The sequence below is a fragment of the Branchiostoma floridae genome, chromosome 14, assembly GCF_000003815.2.
Source record: "Branchiostoma floridae strain S238N-H82 chromosome 14, Bfl_VNyyK, whole genome shotgun sequence".
NCBI classification, from domain to species: domain Eukaryota; kingdom Metazoa; phylum Chordata; class Leptocardii; order Amphioxiformes; family Branchiostomatidae; genus Branchiostoma; species Branchiostoma floridae.
The window spans coordinates 12,897,244-12,921,567 of NC_049992.1; the positions used below are offsets into that span (position 1 = coordinate 12,897,244).

Genomic DNA, 24,324 nt, shown 5'->3' on the forward strand with positions numbered 1-24,324 from the left:
CTAAGCCATAGTACTGTGAAATCACTTTAATGAACAATAGGGCCACAAAACTGACAAAAGTTAATGCAAGTCATAGGCAATAGGGATAACAAATCTAGCATTACTCAAATGGAAATGGCTAAACATTATTGCTCCAAATTTTCATCGCATAGAAGTGTTCAAACTTTGCCATCATTCAGTTGCTATTAAACTGAGCTTGTATTAAAAAAACACCATTCACTTGGTAACACACAATGTGTTTTGGAGAAGTCAGAAGCAGTACCATATTTGTAATGCAGCTGTTCATGAACCAGACAGACATTGTTTGTGCCAAAATGTGGGCGTGTGCGGCCAAAGTACAAGAGTACATGTATTTTTAGTCTCATTGTTTGCCAGGTAAAGGCTAGATGCGCTCCCACTGCACTTGCGGCACTGCGGGGTTCGAAAGATAACTTTTCAGTAATAAAAGGATGTTTTCATTTCATACTTGGTGCAAAATATACAAAATATAACCTTGATACTGTTGAAGACATGTTGGCGTCACTGTTATGTCACTGTTGGGTCACTGTTGGGTCATCTTGCCACTTACGTTATTTTTCAACTTTCAAAAAAAAAAACGTCGCGCTTGCTTGTGTCACCTCTAAGTTCGCTCGTGATCACCTCTTGGTTCGCTCGCGTCACCTCTAGGTTCCGTGGGGTTACGTCTGCGATGTCGAACCCCGAAGCGACGCAAGTGTGACGCGAGTGCAGTGGGAGCGCACCTGTAGGTTGCGCAAGTTAGACTATGAGTTAAGTTCAAATTCAGGTCATGGGAGTAATATAAGTAACCATTTATTAAGGTCAATAGGTTACGTTCATAACCTTTGTAACAATGTTCCAAACAAAGATAAATACTACAGTTTATCAAACTAACACTGTGTATTCATATGCAAATACCAGTAACATAATGTGTGTAAGCGTTTAAATATTCAAATACTACGACTGTACTTTTTGACGGAGTGGCGAATTTCACTTAATATTCACATGGTCGAACATTTGCCTGATTTTTTATTGTTTCTGTATATATCGATCAAGTTTTCTACCAGCCGCAGCCTATAAAAAAAAGATACAATTTTTAAAAAATAGCATGCCCAGATATTCCCTACTGGGCCATTGGGTAAGAGTCTGATTTGTGGCTAGCGGATTAATCATATTATATAAAGATTGTTGAAAACAATTACTGAATGCCTTATAGCTACTATATATACTATGTATACACATGAAATGTGACTCACAAAGAGCCTATTGAATATGAGTATGTTAAAAAGATTATCAAGGTTAAACTTCAGCATTTAGACTGGCATAAACTCCAGAATTTGCTGACAACTCTGTTGTTTGACAACATCCTGCTAGGTGGCGCTTTAGATAGTGCTTTCTTTGTATTCAATAATTATTTTTACAATAGACACGATACAAACTATGCAGTTGTTGTGGAGTTATTGTTATAACCCTTTCGATGGCTACTCTTTTTTGTAACACTTAAACCTGGGACACTGGAATCATTACCCACATATCAAGCACATATTATACTAGTACTAATGCGTATGTTTATATCTGCCCATACGTCATCTCAACTCATGCTATGTCACTATATGAAAGCAGCTGAACGTCTAGTAGTCGTAGAAATCACAACCGGTACATTTTATATACAAACAATCTCCTCCTACACAAAATAGACACAGTTATTGTGTATTGTATTGTTACCAGGGCTAGTCCTTAATAATAGCCCCCGGCTAGTTGGGTAGCCCTGGCTGTATCTTTTCTCTATACAACCGAATAAATAAAATCAAACAACAAATATGATATAACCGTTTCTTATACTTCTTTGCTGATATTCTTATGTCCCTCTACCACCACCGCCACGTTGAGCAAGTCACAGTGTCTACTAGCCAGACCAATGCATCCCTTAATGTAATCAGTAACGTTACATATGAAAAGGCATAGCCTGGGTACCATCCTCCACAGTTATACCGCTACCGTTACTGTGGTAAGCAAGCGAAAAGGAAGAGCCAGTGATAACTACGGTGGTGGTACCCAGGCTGTGAAAACACAGGGTAAATGTGTGTAGACATCTCCCTAGACTGTCTCTTGGTAACAACATAAGGACGGCTGCCGGGCGCGGCTACAGCGGAAAAAAAAGACAACTACATTGTCGTCTGAGTCTCGGTGTAAAAACTTTGGTGAGTTCTAACGTTTATAACGTTATATTGCATTGATTGCTAAAGCCTCATGTATGGACCTCTTGTGCTAAAAAGAATACATGTACATGTACATCCCATATACCTTACCTCAAAGAAACTTATATTTCAGACTGTCACATATCTTTGTAATGCTTGATCGACACAATAACGGTAAAGAATGCCAGAGGCTGAACCTCTGAACTAGTGTATGTTTCAATAGAGTAAATGAATACGATGAAGGACGTAAAACTACATGGCACATATATTCAGGCTGATGCCATGAATAAAGTAGAACAAGAATTATTTCTGGCACAGAGTGAAGCGCTAATTTCTATTTCTACCTCAGACCCTTAGTGGAGCTGTCAATTATTTGCCATGCATGCTGACGTATGTTTTTTTAAAGATCTTGCCTTGATCTATTATTTTGTCACAGACAAATTTACTGCGCAAATATAAGATACTTTTTATCGTTTTATACCCAAATCTAATCAAAGAATGGTATATGTACATTTAAATGATATTTTATCTTTGCTATTTTCACCCTTATTCCATTTTTCATCATGTTTTATTAATCGTTTTACCGCCCACGTTTTACGTCAGCCGCCAATTTTCTGTAGGAAAATTTGATTCACTGAATGAATATGAAAATCCTAACTGCATAATGCAAACCTCCGTTTGCAGCTTCAATGCATAGTGTTTAGCATATGTTGTATCGCCCTTTGCGTTATTCTTCTGTACTTCAAATTGTAAGGGAAATTATCAAAGTTCGACCAGCGTTCAACCAACGGATCTATATATATATATATAGATTATCAGGTAAGGTCAAAGTTCAAAAGCAACGGGGTCAACCTTCACGCGGAAGTGAAAGACCAAAAAGTCGGCTTGCTGTGTGGCTGAAGAGGAAGCTTTCGTTCCTGTTTTTCGTCCCGAAAACGGGTTGTTTTTCTTCAGAAATGCAGTTCACGACAGGGTAGAAGAGGAGACAAGCCTGTTTAGCTATGCAGGGCTAAGACAGGTCGTATCAGACGCGCGAGGTTCGCCTGGCGTTCCCGTAACTTTTATCAGTTAGCTTTCGAAGTAGACATGTTATCCGGTATGTGCAGATATTTCGGTCCGTTGTCGGAAAACAGGAAACCACACTGTCTATAGTGATCATTATATCGGGTAAGTACGCCCCTCTTTCATATAAGATATTTAGACACAACTTTGGCAATTTTTGTATGTTTGTAATACCTGGAATGTAACTGAGAAGAACTACATTTTGTAACTAAATTCTAGCTCGTACATAATGTGTAGCGACCACACGATGGTAGAAACCAGGAGGTTTAGAAACTAAAGCATTTGTCATTCATTGCTATTTCCCAGCTTCTTGCACGTTTTGACTAGGCAGTGAGTAGCTGAAGTCACTCATATATTAGGTTATATAGAATTTCGTTCTATCCGCTTTCCTATTTTTGTTCTGTTAAAGCAAGAAACGGAATTTATCTGATGTTTGCCTTCTCCCCCTCCCTATTTTACTAGAACCGCCTCCTTTAGCTTGGCCCTGATTGGTCAGCCCACATGCGTCATCAATCTTTGATTGACATGCAACGATGTAAACAACTTTAATTGTCTGTTTCTCGTGCAAGAAAAAAAGTGACCTGCTGCTGCGGATACATATTAATCTTTGATGTGATTTTGTGTTTTATGTGTGTTTGCATTTAAGCAGCTTGTTTGCATAGTTTTATGTGGTTTTAGAGGCCACCTGTCAGATTATTTCTTCCCTTCAATAACACTTGCCATCCCTGTGGTGTTAAAACCCCCGAATGATTTATTTATTGGCTAGAGGATAGTGTGTCCAAGTATTTTTTTTTTAAACAAAAAAAAAATGTCACAAATTTAGGTTGGAAAATGGACCCATTGTCCACTTTGTACATTTGGAAGTTAAATATAGCTTTTAAAAAATCAGATATCAACATTTGGATGTAGCAAGAAAACAAAATGACAAATCTGGAATGGAATTTCCAGTTACAAATTGCTTATGACTGAGGACAACCTCTAAGTCTGACACTCATATTTTTGTTCATTCATTCTCACCACAGTCTCCACAACAAAAAACATGATCATGAAACCACTAGTAGTACAGCCAAACCTGTCTATAGCAGCCATTCAATGGACTGGAGAAATGTAGACAGGTGGCCACACACTATAGAGAAAATGCTGATCAATTGACTGAGCAGTAAGCTATACATGATTTCAGTAACCACTGGCCAGGTGGTCACTTAAAGGTGGCTGCTAATACAGGTTTGACTGTACAAGACTGCACAAAATTCCAGTACATGTTAGTTTGGATTTCTCAGCCAATGAAACAAGCACAGCTGATTAGATTTGATTAGATTGTATTGTTTGTGGGAGGCAAAAACAGGACAATTTGATTTTGATTCTTTTAGCTTCCACTTCATATCTCAAATTCATATTAGAATTTATCCAGAGATGTACCATATTCCCAGTTAAACTATGTTTGAATTTGTATCAAATAACCAAACATACAGGTAATTTGTATTCAATGCTCAAAGCAAATTGTTGAGATGAGTTCAAGTTTTATACTACTCAAAAGTCTAATAAAAGCAGGAGATTTGACAGACTATCTGTGAATTGTTCCCCTGTTGGCTATAAGATAGCCTGAGAATCTAATTCATTTGTCTTCAAAGATGATATTGATCAAATCTGTTGGATTATGTTGGGCTTGTCTGGCTCTGTCTGCAACATTATCCAATAGCTTTACTGTTGTTTGCAGGTAATCAGATATGAAAAACATTTTAACTAAAATGGCAATCATTCAAAGAATTTTCATAAATACACTGTATAAAGTCTCTCTTTGACAATAATTGCAAATTTTATGTTAGTAGATCAATTTCAGTGCCTAGCATCAACAAAGTGCACTATGATACTTTCCTTAATTTAATAATTTTATCAGGCCAGAAAATCACTGAATAACAAGGTCCTTTAATAGTCCCTTCCAAGATGACAGCTGACATTCTGGTGACCTATCCATTCCCTTCCTCAGGGCAATACTCAGACTGGTTCTACAGGTATTTTGCACAACAGACATAGATATTGCTGCAGCAATAATGTAGTAAATCCAAACGTATAGTCGAGCATGTATAATATGCAAGTTTAATATTGTCCAGGAGCAATAAACACTCAGTAAGAAAGTCAACCAAATATTCTCAGTTTCTTTTTACGAAAGTGGTCCCAAACGTAACTAAGTCTATATTCCCTTGTCTCTACCAGACGCCAAATTGCTGGAAAAATTGTAGAAATGGAACAAATAGAGGAGTGAGCTGGCCAGAGAGCTATAGCCGACTAGGGAACAGCATGCAATTGTGTGCTGTTTCCTAGCCGGCTATATTTCCTAGCCAGCGATCGCATGCTGTTCCCTGGCCGGCTATAGCTCTCTGGCCGGCTCACTCCTCTATTTGTTCCATTTCTATGATTTTTCCAGTGATCCAGAGACTAACAAGTTAGTATGGCACATATACAATCATACATTGCATGCTTTGTAGATTTAGACAAGGCACATGATAAATCCATATTTGTCTATCCACCTCAGTCAAAAGATGGAAATCAAAATCAATCAAAAACATAGCAGCGAAACATTGATGCAATTGAAGTTTAACTTAGATGCAGCCCACCTCCACATGGTGGAACCAAGAAGGTCAACAAAAATGAAATTACCAAAACGAAAAGACATGCCATTACATGGACTATGAACACTGAGCTTTCATTCTACTAATGTTTTTGTACCATGTATATGTAGTGATACATGTTTATAGATTTATTAGGACTCAATGTAATCTGTATCTCTGTTATATCTGACCCTTACCTCCCTCATGACCTCAATGAAAAGTGGCCTGGAGGCGGATATAAGCTTCTCATGAATAAATAAAGGTTTAAAAAAACTCCTTTTTGGAGCTACTTACAGTTTTCCCCTTTACCTATAGGTAACTAACACCTACCCAAGATGCCACCTGTGGAGGCCTTCATGCTGGACATCTGGGCAAAGGAGGCGGACTCCCCCACCATCCAGGTGGACTGTCTGCTGCCCACAGGGATCTACATACCCCTCACCTGTAGTAGGGACGCTACCATCGAACAGATCAAGAGGGTAAGACTGAGTGAATGAACATACGGACAAATGTGGGATATACGTATACATGTGACCTCTTACTTGTAGTAGGGATGCTACCATCGAGCAAATCAAAAGGTAAGACTGAGTGAATGAATGAATGAACATGTAGACAAATGAACTCTCCTGCCCACTACCCCTCACCTGTAGTACCAAGGGATGCTACCATCAAGGAGCTTTTATCAGGAAAAGCTCCTTGCTACCATCGAGCAATTCAAAAAGGTAGATATGATTGAATGGATGGATGTGTTGATGGGTGAACTTTGCTTCAGAGAGAAAATCTATTTGTCCTTTCTTTGTAAAGTGTTTTTCAAATGATTACAATGCCAAGTCAAGTTAACACATTTCTGTGAAATTCCTTTCTCCTGTAGGATCTATGGCAGGAGGCTCGTACCTACCCACTGTACTCTGAGCTGGCAGAGGTACAGTCCTATGTCTTCATGTGCATCAACCAGACAGCTGAACAGGTGAGAAACATCCCTCCTGAATCTTACATGTCTTCTTATTCTATTTAGGGAAAACAAATTTGAGAGGAGGACAAGTTGGCAGTCTGACAATCTATAATTTGGGATGGACGGAAAACCCTGCCAATTTGGTGCATGTCGCCTGCTATCTTTTAGCTTTCTCTGTATTGAAATAGGCTTAAGCTTTGGAAATTTTTACCTTCTACCTATAGGTAACTAACACCTACCCACAATGTCACCTGTGGAGGCCTTCTTGCTTCATCTTTCTTTAGCCTTCCTTATGAACAACAGGCTTAAGAAGTTGAGAAAATACAAACATATTTTTAAAAGAAACTGGTGTAAATTTTGTTTTTATTTTGCATGAAAACCAGGAGGAACTTCACGAGGAACAGCGGCGTTTGTGTGATGTGCGACCTTTTCGACCCATCCTGAAACTGGTGCAGAAGAAAAAAGACCCAGCTGCAGTAGAGAAGCTGCTCAACTCACAGATCAGTGTTCTTATAGGGAAAGGTAAGGCCAGGAACATCACTACATACTCTTTATCTTAAGCCACACCGACTTATTTGCTTGGTTCAGTAAGGAAAGGTTAAGATGAAATTGCTGGAAGGAAAGCAGACTGGAAAGTAACTGATTTTTCCTTGAAACTGTATCATACAATGTATTTATGGACGTAAATTATTTCCCCTCGTATTCTGGATTTTTGTGGCTTTATGTAGAACAATTCTTCTTACAATCGCAATCAATCAACGCTATCAATGATACGTCCTTGACCACGTAGTTTTGATAGAGTAAGAACACTAGCTTCCTTAAAGTAAACAAAGATGGCATTTTTAACATTTAGCAAAAGACAGATTTAGAATGTTCTACTTAGTTTGAATTCTGTATTGATTCTGACAATTGAGTGGCAAAAAAAATTAAGACATTTGGACATAAGGAATCAAAGTAAAAGGGGGACTGCTGAAGACTTGCACATTTCACATTTCCCTTTAGGCTTGCATGAATTTGACTCGATGAAGGACCCTGAGGTGGATGAATTCAGGGGTCGGATGCGGCAGATGGTACGTGATATTGCTGACTCGCGCAAAGAGAAGAGCTGGGTCGAGCGTTTGCAGTACCAGTTTCCTCCGCGACTCGAATCCAGCGAGGACCTCCCAAAACACATGCAGCCCGCAAACAACAATCTTGTGGTCAACATCCGTTTCCATAACACAGATGTAGGTGGAAATGATAGGAAAGCTATGACCTGTATGTTGCAATGTGTGCAGCACTGCCCCCTTCCAACTCTCACTCGCTCTGCACAGAAAGCTGTGGCAAAAATGACTTCTTCGTCCTCCTGTCCAGTCTGCTGACATTTTTTCTAACGCTGTGTGTTTTCACTTTCAGTGTTTTTTGCACTGTTTAAATGTCAGTGGCTATTTTGTCAGTACTGCTATTTGTACATCTCTGGTGTGTGTCTTTATCTTTACCTGATCTATGTATCAATGGTTACTCTCAGCAAACTTCAGGGCTAAAGTCCTTACATGATTCTATTTCTCACTGCAGTGGCTGAAAGAAAGTAAACAGTTAAATGGTGTTAAACACAAATCATGCACTACATTTTTGGTTTTTGTAGGACCAACTTGGTTAAGTGGAGATTAGGATGAGACTCATTGAAATAAAACACGAGGAAAATATTATCATAGAGGCCTTATAAAGATTGCCTGAAGTGTAAAATTTACCTCAGGATTACCAATGCAGCATTGGCACATATCTTCAAAGCACTCTAAATTATTGTATTTTTCTCATCATTAGTTGGCATCCGGCGGAATCATGAGAGTTGATGTTAGCACTCTTGAAAACTGTTGAAACCAATCCTATACATATAGGATATGTATAGCCATTTGCAGAATCTGGCCCTGAAATGACTAATGTTGTGATCTTTGTTTTCTTTCCCTTCCCAGATGAGCTACTCATTCCAGGTGCATGTCATGGCTTTCCCCATAGAGCTGCATCAGCTCGCACTCAAGAAGAAAGCCTCCTTCTTACGCCAGCCAGAGGAGGATCCTGCGGACTTCACCCTGAAGGTGTGCGGGCAGTTCGACTACCTCATTGGCGAGTTCCCCATCAGCCGTTTCAAGGTCAGTCCTCAAGGTCAAAGTTTTCATAATAATGATCGGAAGTTCATGTTTGAGTATCAAAGATTCATCTAATATGATATACAGCAGGTATAAAGAACAGATCCCGAAGCAATTTGTCAAAAAAATCACTTTGAGCAAAGAAGCTGCCTTCCTTTGTATAGTTGAATAAGTTCAATTGAATGTAACTTCTCATCACAATTGCCATACAAGCAGAAATTGGAAGTATTAAAATCAAAAGACAAGACAAGACAAAACTATAAGATCAGTTTTTGTAGCATCTAGCGACACAGAAGAAATCATACAACATTTGGAAAATTATGCTCATCATTATGTGGGCTACAGTTTGCTACCATATACAATGTACATGTAGAGAGAGATATTTTATGATATAAGTTATATAAGTCCCATGTGATGTAAAGTTCTTGAATGTAATTTCTTGTTTTTGCTTTACTATAGTCTCTATTATATTTATCAGTTCAGCTGTTTCTGCTGTCTTGACTTGAATGCCCTTTCTTTGTCCCTTTCAGTATGTACGGAAGTGCCTGTCCAAGGCCACAACGCCCCAACTCATGCTGGTGAACTTAGACAACATTGACCTTGAACCTGTGACCTCTCCCACGACCCCTGACCCCGAGGGTCCCCCGCCCCTCCCCTGTAAGCAGGAGAAGATGGTGTCCCTCTGGAACATCGAGGCCAGGGTGAAGATCACTGTGGTGAATGCAAGTAGCCTGAATGCAGTAGACAACAACAAGGCAAGTGATCATGAAGCTTTTTTTGTATTTTAGGGAAAGCAAAATGAGTGACCAAGTAGTACCAAGTCTTGGTTTTATGATCAGGATTGAGAAAAAACGACAATGATGATTGTGAGAGTACATTTTGATAGCAATCAGCACCAAGGAGAGACACTATAGTCACTATTGGAGAATCTATTTCAACCTTTATGTAGTTTGAATAGATTGGTTCTTTTGAAACTGTTGATACATGTATTTTCTGATAACTCTTTGACAGTGAGACCATGATTGCATGCAAGTGTTAGTAGGCCTACTAGTTCTAAAGTAGGCTTACATTATCCTGTATAGTCATTGTGTGCATCTAATACATTAACTGTTGGCTGCAGTTCTGTGAGATACTGATAGGTGGTGCTGCTACCATGCCTGTGTCCCCAGGTGTTTGTGAAGGCAGGCCTGTACCATGGTGGGGAGACCCTGTGCAGCATCTCCACCACGAAGGAAGCCTCGTGTGTCGGGGGTGACGCCAGCTGGTCGGAGGTCCTGGAGTTTGACCTTGATGTAAATGACCTTCCTCGCATGGCGCGCATCTGTCTGGCTATCTATGAGGCTGGGAAGAAGGGCAGGAAGAGTAAGAAGGGAAGGGAGTCCAGAGAGGTAAAGAAAACTAAGTGTTCTTCAACAACATACTACAAAATCAAGATTTCAGGAACATGCACATTTCTTTTATTTACATTATGAATTCTTTTTTAGTTAATAACAATCAGAAAACTGCTTGTTTAACATCTAAGTGTTCAGTAAAACAGCTCAAATCGCAATGCTAAATCATATGTTAAATACTGTAATAGAAGATTTGATAACTAAAAAATTACTAAAAACTTTCATACATGAACTATCTATTATTAAGTTTGCTAGAATATTGCTGATCTGTGTCACCACTGGATGATACTTGCTTGTATAAGTACATAGAAATACATGTATGTTGTATTACAGTCACAAGTAACAAGTAACACAAAACATATCTTTTTTCCTTCAGTCCTACCCCAAGGATTCCATCCCTCTCGGCTGGGTAAACATCACCATGTTTGACTACCGTGACCACCTCAGGTCAGGTACCTTTGTACTACACACCTGGCCGTGGCCAGACAGTGGTGCCGAGGTCCTCAACCCGATTGGCACGGTGGTCTCCAACCCCAACTTTGGTGCTACAGCTCTACAGGTGGAGCTGCACTCATACCACGCCTGCCCCATCATCTACCCACCTTTTGACAAGGTCAGACATTCTCATTAACATTAAGCATGTGTTTCTATATGCTAGATATATATGATTGTATACTAGTTTACATTACATTTTGTTTGTGTAGCAAATAGCTGAATGGATTTCTGAAGTTAACGTAAGGCCTAGTAAAAAGTGAATGAGAAGTTTAAGATCTGAATCCAAGAATGTTAAGTAATTCAGGACCATTGTGAGATTATGAGGGCAAAGTGCCCACTGGTATCTATTATTGGTAAAAGATGTACTACATGTATGCCATGTATGAGAAGTTGACTTCTCAAAGAAGCACAATACATTCCATACTATCGTAATAATAGTCTATTCAATCAAGGACGTTCTTGATTCAATAGATGTAATCACTACTGTAAATCCTATTCCATAGCCTATGCCCGAGTCAGCTTAGCTTACAGATGTGCCCTATGTGGTAGAGACTGCCATTCTCGTATGGTTTTAGTCATAATTGAAGCTGTAGGGCTGATATCAATTAGGATATTACCGGTACCATGGTCAATATTGACTGAAGGAAGCAATATATATACAACAGATGTAGTCTATGCCATTATTCTTAGGTTCGTTGTTGTTATTCTTGCATAATCCAGATGAGCATTATTAACTAATATATTGCATGTTACAAAGTGTTGAAACATTTAGAGGGTTAGTGCAAAGAAACAGCTCAGTCTGTTACTGTTGTACTCTGCAGGTTCTGGAATGTGCTGCTAACATACGGGCGGAGAGTCAGGTGGCTGAGGAGTCCATTTATTCTGGGCAAGACAGCCATGGAAGCTCAGCGGTAGGATAGGATCAGATGTTTACTCTTTAGAAAAAAGGGAAAGAGGTTGAATTTAAGTGTATCTCTTACATGTAGTATTACATGTACCTTACACCTATTCTAGTATCACTGTTGATTAGAGTAAGTGGGAAAGGACAGCCACAGCCAACCTCACACACTTATGGCATATCTTTATATTACCTCTGTGGATTAGTCACTTTTCATCTGCATGTATCCTTTGCCTTTTTTCTAAGAGTTACAAATAGCATTATCATCTTTCACCTCTCATGTGACCTCTTCTGAAGAGTCAATCTTTCACCTTTTGTTTGACCATATTTAAGAGTTCACCTCTCAACATTCACACAGGTATAATGGATAAGTAAAGATAACTTTTAAGTTATCTTAAAAGATAAGAATCACGCTCAAGTAAAAGGATTTAAAGAAAATAATGGTTGTGAGTGGACAGTGTGATGGTGGTTCAGCACCAAGGACAGATCTTTATACTGTAGTTACTATATCACTCACTTTATATTGGAGAATATATTACTTTCTCCTCTTTTGAATGGTCAATCTTTCACCTCTCTTGGTATTGTAGGTGTACACCTCTCCACTCTCAGTCTCACTTCTCCTGTGACCTCTTTTCAATTCACCTCTCACCTTTGACTCATGACCCCTGTTTTAGGTTTCCCATGGTGCAATAGACCAGCTGCAGTGCATTCTGGACCGTGAGCTGATGGCGCCGATGTTCGACCAGGACATGGAGATGATCTGGCAGCTACGGGAGAAGATCCACGAGTTGTTCCCCCACGCACTGGCCAAACTGCTGTCCTCTGTCAAGTGGAACAACCACAGGGATGTGGCACAGGTACTATATTCACAACAGTGCACACATGAACAGATATCTTCTTACTGTGATAGAGACTAAACTACATTTTATGAAATTCAATGCAGTTTTCATGAAATGGTGTGTTGCTCTATCAATATGTACTCTTTGAAACATTTAAACTCATATAGATTAGTCACAATTCTTAGAATCTAGAAATTGGTTTTCCTGCCATACATTGTTCATGTTAGTATTTTTAATCTAATCCTATAATTAGCTGCTTCCTATTGACTTCTGCTGAGGGCTGTCTCAAGCCTGAAGGACATGTGAATTTCACCTCATCCGTTAAAAAATCTGAACATGAAACTGTTGCAATGTATGTTTAGTTAGCTTAAGATGACGGATTAAACAACAAAAATTAACAAAATGGTTTCCCAAACAATGAGAGGGATGGAAAAAATTCAAGCTAGAGACAGCCCTGCTTCTGCCATTAGTTAACTAGGCACAAATCTGGGAAAGACCTTTGATGAATTTTCCCCACCCCAGATGCAGGCCCTGCTGAATGCCTGGTCCCCACTGCTGCCCCATGCTGCTATGGAGCTGTTGGACTACAACTACGCTGACCAGGCTGTCCGTGCCTTTGCTGTGAAGTGCCTGAATCAGCTGACGTAAGTCTGTGGGGACTTTACTCATTGATTGCAAGGTTAACTTTTACTCATTGATTGCAAGGTTAACTTTGGAGCTGTCTATTTATCATATCAGGGGCTATTTCAAAGGGAGAGGATACTATCCAGCATTTGCTAGGAAACGTTGGCATTCATGTTTTACGTTTTCCTGATGCTATCTGGTGATTAGCTTATTCAAGTGTTCTGAACTCAGCCATACAAAAAATGACTAAAAATGTAGCTACAATCAAGTTCAAATGTATTCTACAGGCACATATTCCGCAGTTTTTCAAGTTACAGGCACAAAACTTACCACTTAAAATGGCCAACCTATACTGCAATACATGGCATTGCTTTTAACTACAGACCAGGGCTCTAGCCAGCTCGAAATTTTTTTCCATCAGCCAATTCCCATCCGTGCGAAAACCGCGAACATTAATTATTCCAGGAGTTAGAAGGACTGAACTGAGACCTTAAAAACTGTTTTTTAATGAGATTATCGTATGCGAAAGGGCGCCGACACACATTGTCAACAATCATAACAATAGCAAAACAAACAGGCTTTTACGGCTGTAGACGGTGTCCCCAAGCCGCCTGTAGCTTCGAACAAGGATTTTTGTCCGTCAAGGTTGACGGATTGGTTTTAAACTTTTTCCGTCACACGCAGCAAATTTCCGTCAATTGACGGAAAAACGGACGCTGGCTAGAGCCTTGCTACAGAATGTCTTGTACAGCCTCATTTTGGTGCATGGCCTTGGATGACCCCCGAAAAATCCAAGATGGCCGCTGTAACTGGAAATGACTCTATTGTACAATAACTCTTGATTTTTGGCAAGGCCTCGGGAGGGGATCCCTGTCCTGATTGTGTGTGTGTGTTTTCCAGTGATGAGGAGCTGTCCCAGTACCTGCTGCAGCTGGTGCAGGTGCTGAAGTACGAGGCTTACCTGGACTGTGAGCTGGCCAGGTTCCTCCTCATGCGGGGGCTCAACAATCAACGCATCGGACACTACCTCTTCTGGCACTTCAGGTGCAGTCACAAACATACTCATACATGCTCAATGATTTTATATTACATGTAGTACTTCACTTACATGTAGTTATCAGGTATTGAAACAAAATTTTTCTGTGTTTTATTTTTGACACAATCTATGTGTTCTAAAACTCCAAGATTATGTCTTTCAAATAGATTTTGGTTCTGTTTTAAAGCCCGGTTTTTAAAATTGATTAATTTGATAGTTAATTTGTACTTTATCAAAGTTGGTTAAATACCTCTTAAATAGCCTTCAGATTCTGATTCCTATTCAGATTGCTCTAGTATCTTTTGTACTATGTCATCTTATTATCTAGATATCTAGCATTCATGGATGTAACCTTAAGCTTGTTCTTTATGACAAAAAGCAGCTACTCAAGCAATGTTAACCTATTTTTAGAAACGGTCAGACATTTCAGGTAGCTCAGTATCACTGACAGAAGGTAGAGGATGCTACTTGAATCATCTAATTGTTTCCAAAATCATATCCAGTTGTTTGAGTAATTACTGCTTTTGGCATATCTTATTACCTGGATGTCTAACAAGTTACCTTCATCAACAAACCCTGTATTATTATTACCATGTATTATAATTATCTGACAGTGTATTATTACTACCATATCTAAGTGAATGTTAGATATGGTAGAAGACGAAACGCATTTTATTTCGAATGCCCCTTCTATGATCAAGAAAGAAAAGAGCTCTTAAAAGAAGCCACCAAATTCTATCCTAATATCTTTACGTTTTCAGACAAAAAAACTCTCCTTTTAACGTCGCAAAACCCACACATTACAGAAAAAGTGGGATCTTTTGTCTTCCACTGTCTCAGAAAAAGAAGTCAAACCCAATAAGTTACATCTTTAAGTTACACTAGAGTAGTCGCTTACTATACTGTTTAAGTGCTTACCATTATTTGTACGTTGTCTTTTTTTCTTTTGTTACCTGCAATTAGCCCTTGGGCAAGAATTTGCAATAAACTTATCATTATTCATCTGGGCCAGGTCTGAGATGCACAACCCTGCGGTGTCTGTGAGGTTTGGTCTGCTGCTGGAGGCCTACTGTAGAGGGTGTTCCACTCACATGAAGGCACTCAGCAGACAGGTAATCAACATGCACATGGAGCAGTCAATGTTTTTCTCATTCAGTATAATAGTACATGTGTAATTATATTTTATAGCCTTTATTTGTGTGCATGCCTTTAGACTAAGTATTACATTTTAATCCACTGTTTGGTTTTGTATTTGTTTTAAAAGATTAGTCTTTGATTGTATGTCTATGTACAATCATCATTCTCCATCAACTCCCTTCTTGGAGACATGCAATGCAATATGTTTGAAATCTTTTATGTCTAAAATTTCTATTTGGATCCTGAGGTACATTTTGCTGTAGTACATACATCACTGGCTGAGTGGAAATCTCTAACTTAATGATCTCTATTGTACAGAATTGAAGAGATTTACAGAAATTTCAATTTTAGCAGTCTCTTTTAGATCTGAGCTTAGCGTTAGATCTAAAAGAGACTACTGAGATTTAAATTTTTGTAAATCTCTGAAGAATGCCCCTCCAATCTTTTGGTACAGTTATGACTTTCTAATAGGTTTTGAATTGTTGGAAGAATCTCTATTTTCAAGACATATATGTATATATTTTTATGTTATTGTCATGTATTACCTTGTAACGGACATGTGTTTTACATGTTGTCTTGTGTACTTACATGAATATTTTCCTTTACCATAGATGGAAGCCCTGAGTAAGCTAAAGACAGTCAATGAGCTGGTGAAGAAACAGGCAATAAAGAATGAGAAGCACAAACAGCTGAGTCTGGAGGCCATGAAGGCCTGCCTGAAGCAGACATCGTACCACGATGCCCTGTCTCACATCCACAACCCTGTGGAACCCCAGTTCAAACTGCTGCAGCTCAGGTGTGCTTTGCCTTGGCCTTTATGCAAATGTATTTAAGTTCGCGGGGATTTAATTTCGGTAGCGGGAAAAAAGAACGTTTTGCTGTGGTTTTAAGTTCGCGGTAGCACCATGCACTGTAGTCTCTTAGTGCCATGGAAAATTTTCGCGGTGCTTTCGAGTTCGCTGTGAAGCGGCCACCGTGAAAACCGCGAACATTATTATATTATATAAAACCACCGCAAAAGTTTCTGCATTAAAATTTTACAGTATTTGCACAAAGTCACATTAACTAAATCAAGCTAAACAATTTAAGGAATTGTAGAATGTTAGAGAAGGCATCAGATGTAAAGGGGTAAGGATATTCAAATTTTATCCCTATAAAAAGCTGTTTACCCAATGTGTTCATTCTTTTATAACAAATTTCTGTATTTTACTTTTAAATTATACATGTATGTTGTTATTGTTGTATGAAATCTGTTATGTACATAATGAAATGTTTGATATGCTTTTGCTTAGTAACGACCACTGCAAATTCCGTGACTCCAAGATGCGCCCGCTGTGGCTTGTGTTTGAGAATGAGGACCGCTTCGGGGACCACGTCACACTCATGTTTAAAGATGGAGATGGTAAAAATGAACTTAGTACTCATCCTCCTACATGTGTGTTGTTTTCTAAACTCTGAAAATGGAACCTGTCGTGCAATATTTCTGAAAATGTTCCATTTTTTAGTTAAACTTTGTAGATGGCTGCAGATTGAACCAGAGTACTTTGCCTGTTTGTACTGTAACAGTTATGACCGTTGACTCAAGGTAGATCTTAATGTTACATGTTGACTCCGTTTTTTAATCTTCTAGCTGATGTTCAGATCAAAGTTACTTGCCCAAAGGAACTGTTAAATTCTCATACAAAGTTTTCCTTGAAGGAATTACACATTACCTTTTCCAGGGTATACATGTATGTACACACAAGCATCTGCTTCAAATTTGAGTTTTTCTCTTTCCTCATCCAGACCTTCGTCAGGACATGTTGACCCTCCAGATTATCCAGGTGATGGAGATGTTGTGGCAGGCAGAAGGGATAGACCTGCGGATGAGTCCCTATGGTTGTCTGTCCACAGGGAACAAGGTCAGAAAAAATATCATCATGATCCATTCGTATTGAATACATTGAGTAATACAGTCTAACTTGTACAAGTCACCACCTCTACATGCATGTAAGGCCTACCTGGCCAATTTGACTTTTATGTGGTACCTTTGATTTTTCCCATTTATAATACATAAAAAATTAAGAGCCCAGTCTGTCTATGGTGACCATGGCATCTGTCTGCATGCATTATTGCCAATGGGTAATTTTTATTGGAACTGAAACTAGGTCTCAAAAGACTTTTTTAACATGGGTGTAAGCCAAACTCAAAGAAACAATGCTGTGATGGGAAATTTCTTGTCATTGTAGTCTAGGATACGTTTACAGGACAGGTATGGTAGTTCATTTACTGACTCATTCATTCCTCTTTTTCCTCCTCCATCCTTTCTTTTCTTCCTTTAATTCCACCAGTACCTCCCACAGTTGAGGCCCTGAATGAGGGTTACCTAATATATGTATTCCACCAAGATGACCAAGGTTTTTACACATTTTTGTGCTAATGTGTTGCAGGTTGGGTTAGTGGAGGTTGTCCTGAATGCTGACACCATTGCCAATATCCAGAAGGACAAGGGGAGTACGGCCACTGCAGGGTTCAAGAAAGGGTCACTCTTCATGTGGCTGAAGGAGAAGAACCCAGAGAAAGAGAGGTAGGGCATAAATAACACAGTGACTGTATATAGCAAATGTCATTTTTGTCCCCCTAAAAATGGTATTATTATCAAAGATTGCTGGTTGGGGAAGACAGGTGGTTGCTTGGGAGGGGGTCTTAACTATGTAAAAATGGACAGGACTGTTTCAATGTGTCCTCTGACGGCAGGTGGTTGCCTGCGCCAGGTGGTTGCTTGGACAGGTTTCACTGTATACCATAATGGACTGTGTATTAAGCTGCTGACACTACCATTTTGGGGGGACAAAAGTTGATGACATTTGTTCTGGCTTTGCAATTTTTGCTGTTAGGTTGTCTTTTTTGTGTGATCTATACTACTTGGTGCAATTTTTCGTATCATATTCTTCTCCTGGTTTTATCTTTTGTTCAATTATTGAAGATGTCATTTTGATATCCTATGTCACGAATGTGATAATCATTGATCGAAGTGTTGCCCAGAAGTTTCTTGAGTTGAAGCCCACTTCTATACAACATTGTACATGAAAATTGCTAAAACAAAGAGCCAACAATGATTGTAATGTATTCCTGGCAGCATTAATTACTGATGAAAATGTTATGTTTTGTTTTGTTTGTTTATTTTAGTCTAAACAAGGCAGTGCAGGAGTTTACCCTATCCTGTGCTGGATACTGTGTGGCCACCTATGTGCTGGGTGTGGGAGACAGGCATAGTGATAACATCATGATTAAAGAGACAGGACAGGTAAGTCCCAACAATTATAATTTGTACATGTAGTGTATGGCATACCCCTTTCACACAGGGATTACATCATAACATAAGTTTAGATTCCACTCCTTATTTTCAATATATTCAAAGGTTTGTGCTTTTGAGATTAATATATTATTTTTGTTATTGAAATATCAAACAAGATTCACTAACAAAGTATTTCTAGAAGGCTTGCAGCAGTTACTCTGTATGAGAACTAACACAGCCAGATGTAAATGATGTTACACACTGGTTCTTACAATATAAATGACTGAGGTTATATGATCATTGAAGATCAACTTATTTTAGCCATATATAGAAGATAAAACTATGGTACAGATAGTTATACATAGTACCAAAACTTATCAATAATGTACTTTATCATAACTTGCATATTGCCAGATAACCATTTGAGGCAGTAATATTTTTCAGCACTCATCAATTAATTCTATACCTCAATGTACAAAATGTATTTATATTATTGTTGTCTTTCATTTCAGCTGTTTCATATAGATTTTGGGCACTTCCTTGGGAACTTCAAGACCAAGTTCGGTATCAAGCGGGAGCGTGTGCCGTTTGTGCTGACCCATGACTTTGTTCACGTCATCACCAAGGGGCAGTCTACACAGGGCAGTCAGGAGTTTGCAGCGTACGTTTACTTGATTTTACTTGATTTACATCATTTTGTGATCTCTGTTTCACTTCTATGAACAGAGATTTGTGGCCATTACTTATAAGAATTATGTGTTAGCTACATATTGAAATCTTAAGTCCAATGTCTCATGATAATAGACCAATAATGATCAACATTTACTTTTGGGAAGGATATTTTCACATTTTTCACCATTTCTTCTAACCAAACCAGGGACTCAACACTTAATTTTATTTTTTCATCTAACACTTGATACTGTATCAAAGCAAAACTATACATTTTGTACTGTTTTTCCTTATACATTTTTATGCCATTATTAAAAATCAATCATTTTTTCCAAGTGACATATCATGTTTATTAATCATAAAATACTAGTAACAGTATACATACTTACATTGACCCTAATGCAGAATTGAAAGATATTAGCATCGCAATTGTAGTAATATCTGCAATTATAATTATTCTTTCTTGATGTCCTGCAGTTTCCGCCAGCATTGCGAGGGGGCGTACCTGAGCTTGAGGAAGTATGGGAACCTGTTGATCAGTCTGTTTGCCATGATGTTGTCCAGTGGGCTGCCAGAGCTGACCAGCCCAAGTGACATCAATTACCTCAAGGTAAGATGGATTGATATTTCAACAGTTCTTCATTTGTATTAGCCTCAATAGCAGGCTCTCTGAGCCTTTTTGTGTGGCCCAGTGTGTTATGAGCCTTAAAAACAAAACTAAGGAAGGCCTAGAAAGCCTGCCATTCTACATTTGTGTTATGAATTATAAAAAGTACTCTGTTAGTACAAAATAATATATACATGAGAATATTTGCTACATGTATACTCAATGGGTTTATGAGGCAAAAAGTAACAAGATGGCTGCTTCCATGAGTTGCAGGCAATACAGTACACAGGTTTTTCTTTGCAAAACTGTGATTTCAAAACTTACCAATTCAGTGTAGTTTCCTATACACATGTATCTACATTATAGCCTCTTACATATTTGCATGTGTCTTATGTTTACATATACTTTGGTCTATAGGACAAGTTGGCCCTGGAGATGACCCAAGAAGAAGCTCTGAGGCACTTCCGTGAGGAGTTTGACAATGCTCTTAAGCAGAGCTGGAAAACCTCAGTCAACTGGTGGCTGCACAACATTGCCAAGGACAACAAATAACCACTAAGCACTAAGAAAAGTCACAGCAACGTAAAGTATAGCCTGTGTAGTTTTTGGCAATGCCTCAGAGGTGGAGACGATATTGTACCTTTATGTACCTATAATTCCACCTTACAAGTGCCTTTCTAAATCTTTGCCTAAGTTCTAATCTTGCTTGATTCAATGGAAAAGAGGGCTGAACAGGAGCTGATGGTGGTTTCACATTGATGCAGTATTATTTCCTTACTGTAGAGAATACAATGTTTTCTGAAGGGTCAGAAAAATTAAAATGCGTTAGGCAGATCACCTTAGGCCTGCTTACTAAAGTCCACGATAATCGTTTTAAATTACTTAAGGAATATCTTAAGGAGGAAAATGTTCTGTAGGTCAAAAAGCCTTTCTTGCCTCTTTTACATGTATATTGACTTGTGACCACTTGTGTTTGGGGCCAATGGATTACTTTTGAGATTTAATGAAGTATATTGTATATGTCACGTAAAGCAATAACATTACATGATCTTTTAATTTTACAATTTTTAAGGCTTTTGAGGCAAAGACTGATTTTTATATGTCTTTTTTTATATCTCTTTTCTATGCTGCACCAACAGTAGTTTTGTGAAGTCAAAAAGTGTTCAGTCTGGTGGTAATCTGGTGGTAATTTTAGAGAAAGTGATAGTTGGATTTTTAAAAAAATGATATTGAGTATTAAGGGGCACAATTGCCAAGGCTGCATCTTTGATTTTTATAAATTTCCAGAGATATCTACTTCATTTTCTACTTGCTGGCTTTCAAGATGATATCAAAGTACGTGTCTTAGATTTAGTGACATCTGTTCCATATTTAGTGTTTTTCAGCATATTGCCCTCTTTATGGTCTAAATTCTTGTAGCCGAAAATTATTTTGATCTTGATGTTATTCTTCTTCTTATGAATAGTTGCGTGTGTAAGGTGCCTGTGCAATTGTTTCCTTACCATTTTTCCTCCAAATGTTTGAAAGTTGTATTATTCCAGCGCTGCAGGCAGTGTTGATGTTCTTAGGTGCAGTTGTGATTTTACTACATACATATATAGCTGTACTCTGTTATAATAGCACATAAAATGTGCTGTTATTTCGATCTTAGTTGGCATGAAGGCAACATTTGTTCACAATTTTATTGGAAAATATCATTCTGCTTTTCATATCTAGAAATACACTTTCCATCTTATGAGATGAGTGGTAAAATATGGTGCCATAATATAAGACAAAAACATGGTAGCAGTGCTACAATTGTATAGGGTAATTGCCTAAGACAATGCCATAAATCAATTATTTACCTTTGTTACCACCTTTGTATGGAGGTCGAGGAGAGTTGATACCATTTTTATTGCCCATATCAAATTTAGACAATCGTGTTTTGGACCATATTCATACGAGTGTCTCGCTAGGCTTATTTTGTTTGTGATTTTTATATTGAGTTCTCTTTGCAGAGCTACATAAATGTAATATAACGTTATATTCTTAAACTTCTATTTCTTAAATTTTTCTCAAACAGGCTACTATAATACACAATGTACATTTTGAGGTATACAGAGTCCAAATAAACTAATGATAACCATTCCAATCATGATCATTACATGTTAATGGTGCCATAAATATACAAACTTTCTTGAGCCTTGTTTTCATCATCCCCAGACTTTTAGTACAAATCTTAAGACAAACATGCAGTTCCAAGGACATTTTTAAAGTCTGCACTTTGTAAAGATGTTATATATTCTGATGGCATAATGATTGAAGTATTCAAGAACATTATTATTGTTAACCACCTACTGTTTTGTAGGATCGTCAAGAATCACTGAAAGATTCAACAATACAATATAGTGGATTTTAGATGGTAAAAATGTTTATTGTTAATCACCTATACAGGTAAATTTAATCACTGTTTACTTAGGCAATTCATCTAGCCTTACTGGGTATGTCAGGATTTGAACTGAGGAAACATTTACTTATTTCTTAGATTATTGTTTTATATAGTTTGTTCTTTGCTTATGTAAATGCACCCGTTCTGTATATCACTCAGTTTATACAGTACATCAGGTTAAGCTTCGTAGAATGCCTGCAATGGCGTTCTGTTGAATGTACATGGTGCATGCAGCTATCCACAAATCTATTGCATTGTTGCAAAAAATGCTATTTTATCTTGCACACTTACTTAGCGATTGAAAAAATACATTCCAGAAGACAATCAAAGTGTGAGCTTAAGGATTGTAAACAGTATGAATCTACGGAATAAAGTACTTGAGCACAAATGTATTGTTACAGTGTATGTTTCCAATGGTATTATATATTGACTTTGATAGTATAATCTCACGACACATCAAAATTATATTCTATAAACTACCCTTTGACAAACTGACTTGAACTTATGAACGACATCGAATAGATTTTTTTCAATCGAGCTATAGGTACTGCCGGTCAACATTAATTTGTTAAGCCATTTTCTAAACTCAGGACTCGTAATCGTATGTCTGAATGACTTGCAATTTTGCAGGTAATTGCTGTAAGCCAGGTAAAATTACCTAGTTGCCTACGAAGAGTAGAGGCAACTATAGATAGAAGTCTAATCCTCATTCCACGAAGCTACCTTTATTGTGTGCCTTTCTCTTCGCGCAGCTCAGTGATAGGAGTCTACCATTATGAACTCCATATACTAGCAACAGTCCAGATAACTCGGTACATGTCAATGGCGCCCGTAGGCGGATTGTATGGCACAATAGTATTAACGCTTGCCCAATATGATTTTACTGTGGATATTCAAGTGTGGTGCCTGGCAGTAAAAGTCAACGTCAGCGAAGCTACACATTCATTGGTCAATAAATGTTACGCTGACCAATAGCCATATAGCGTTGTATGTCGTACGGGTACACCGGTAGATTATCCCTTTTCTAAATTGGTCATTGATAATTGGCTAAAGCAATACAATGATAACAGTGTTAGAAATCGATCGAACTTACTGATTGGTCATTCATTATCCAATGAGTATTTAGCTCAAATTAAAGTGCATGCAAGGTCCTCGGTGTCCTGCAGAATAAATATTGATCTACTTTGATTGTATGGTCAACATATCTTATTGGACCAATCAGCTAGTCTCCAAGCAGACCCAACTGTGCCTTAGAGATAGTATCAAAGCTGACCAAAGGGAGATAGCCAGCTAAGGGAGTCAAACGGGCACCTGCTGCCGCTATACTAAGTCCTTGGCCAGCTTTGATACTGTTTCTAAGGCACCGTAGGGTCTGCTTGGAGACTACCAATCAGCATCCACATCATGAAGTTAACATAGGCAGGTGTAGTGGCACATCATTCCATTGGGTGATGGCGGCGTTCTTGCACTGCATGTAACAGTTACAGCCAGGCCGTTTTATTTCATCACAGGCGAAATTTTTCATACGTCGATGTAGGCTAGACATCCAGGTAATAAGATACGCCAAAAAAAGTTACTCAAGCAACTGGATATGGTTTCAAAACCATATCCAGTTGCTTGAGTAACTTTTTTTGGCGAAAATTTTCATACTTTTTCATGAAGTACGTTATCTTGCTTGTTTAAGCCCCGTTTACAAATAAAGAATTTAGCTCGGCCGAGTTGTCGGCGAGCTCCAAATGGACATTTTCGGCCGGAGTATGACCGTCGTTTGGGCGATTATGCGGGCCTCGCCCGATTTTTAGCAGCTCGGCCGGCGTTTGCGGGGCACTTGCAGCTGCGCTTAATTTCAGCGAGCCCTTGGCGGCGAGCGTTGAGCTCGGAGAGCTCGTCAATGGGTTGCCTGTAGCTTGACCGGAGCTTGTCCGAGCAATGGCCAAGACTTGGCCAATACTCGGGCGGCAACCCGACGGTTTTCGACT

The 24,324-nt window shown here is 38.6% G+C and overlaps 1 protein-coding gene across 1 annotated transcript; it reads left to right on the plus strand.

Moving 5' to 3' along the window:
- Positions 1-3,032: 3,032 nt before the first annotated feature.
- On the plus strand, positions 3,033-22,735 carry LOC118430307 (phosphatidylinositol 4,5-bisphosphate 3-kinase catalytic subunit delta isoform-like). The gene is made up of 22 exons (XM_035841060.1): positions 3,033-3,362; positions 6,182-6,345; positions 6,738-6,833; positions 7,202-7,340; positions 7,821-8,044; positions 8,771-8,947; positions 9,475-9,699; positions 10,114-10,332; positions 10,712-10,948; positions 11,652-11,741; positions 12,403-12,585; positions 13,090-13,211; positions 14,092-14,235; positions 15,240-15,339; positions 15,976-16,160; positions 16,657-16,766; positions 17,150-17,265; positions 17,794-17,930; positions 18,533-18,650; positions 19,154-19,302; positions 19,788-19,920; positions 20,335-22,735. The coding sequence occupies exons 2-22, from the start codon at positions 6,202-6,204 to the stop codon at positions 20,467-20,469; spliced, it is 3,183 nt and encodes a 1,060-aa protein (XP_035696953.1). The 5' UTR covers positions 3,033-3,362; positions 6,182-6,201; the 3' UTR covers positions 20,470-22,735.
- The last annotated feature ends 1,589 nt before the right edge of the window (positions 22,736-24,324 follow it).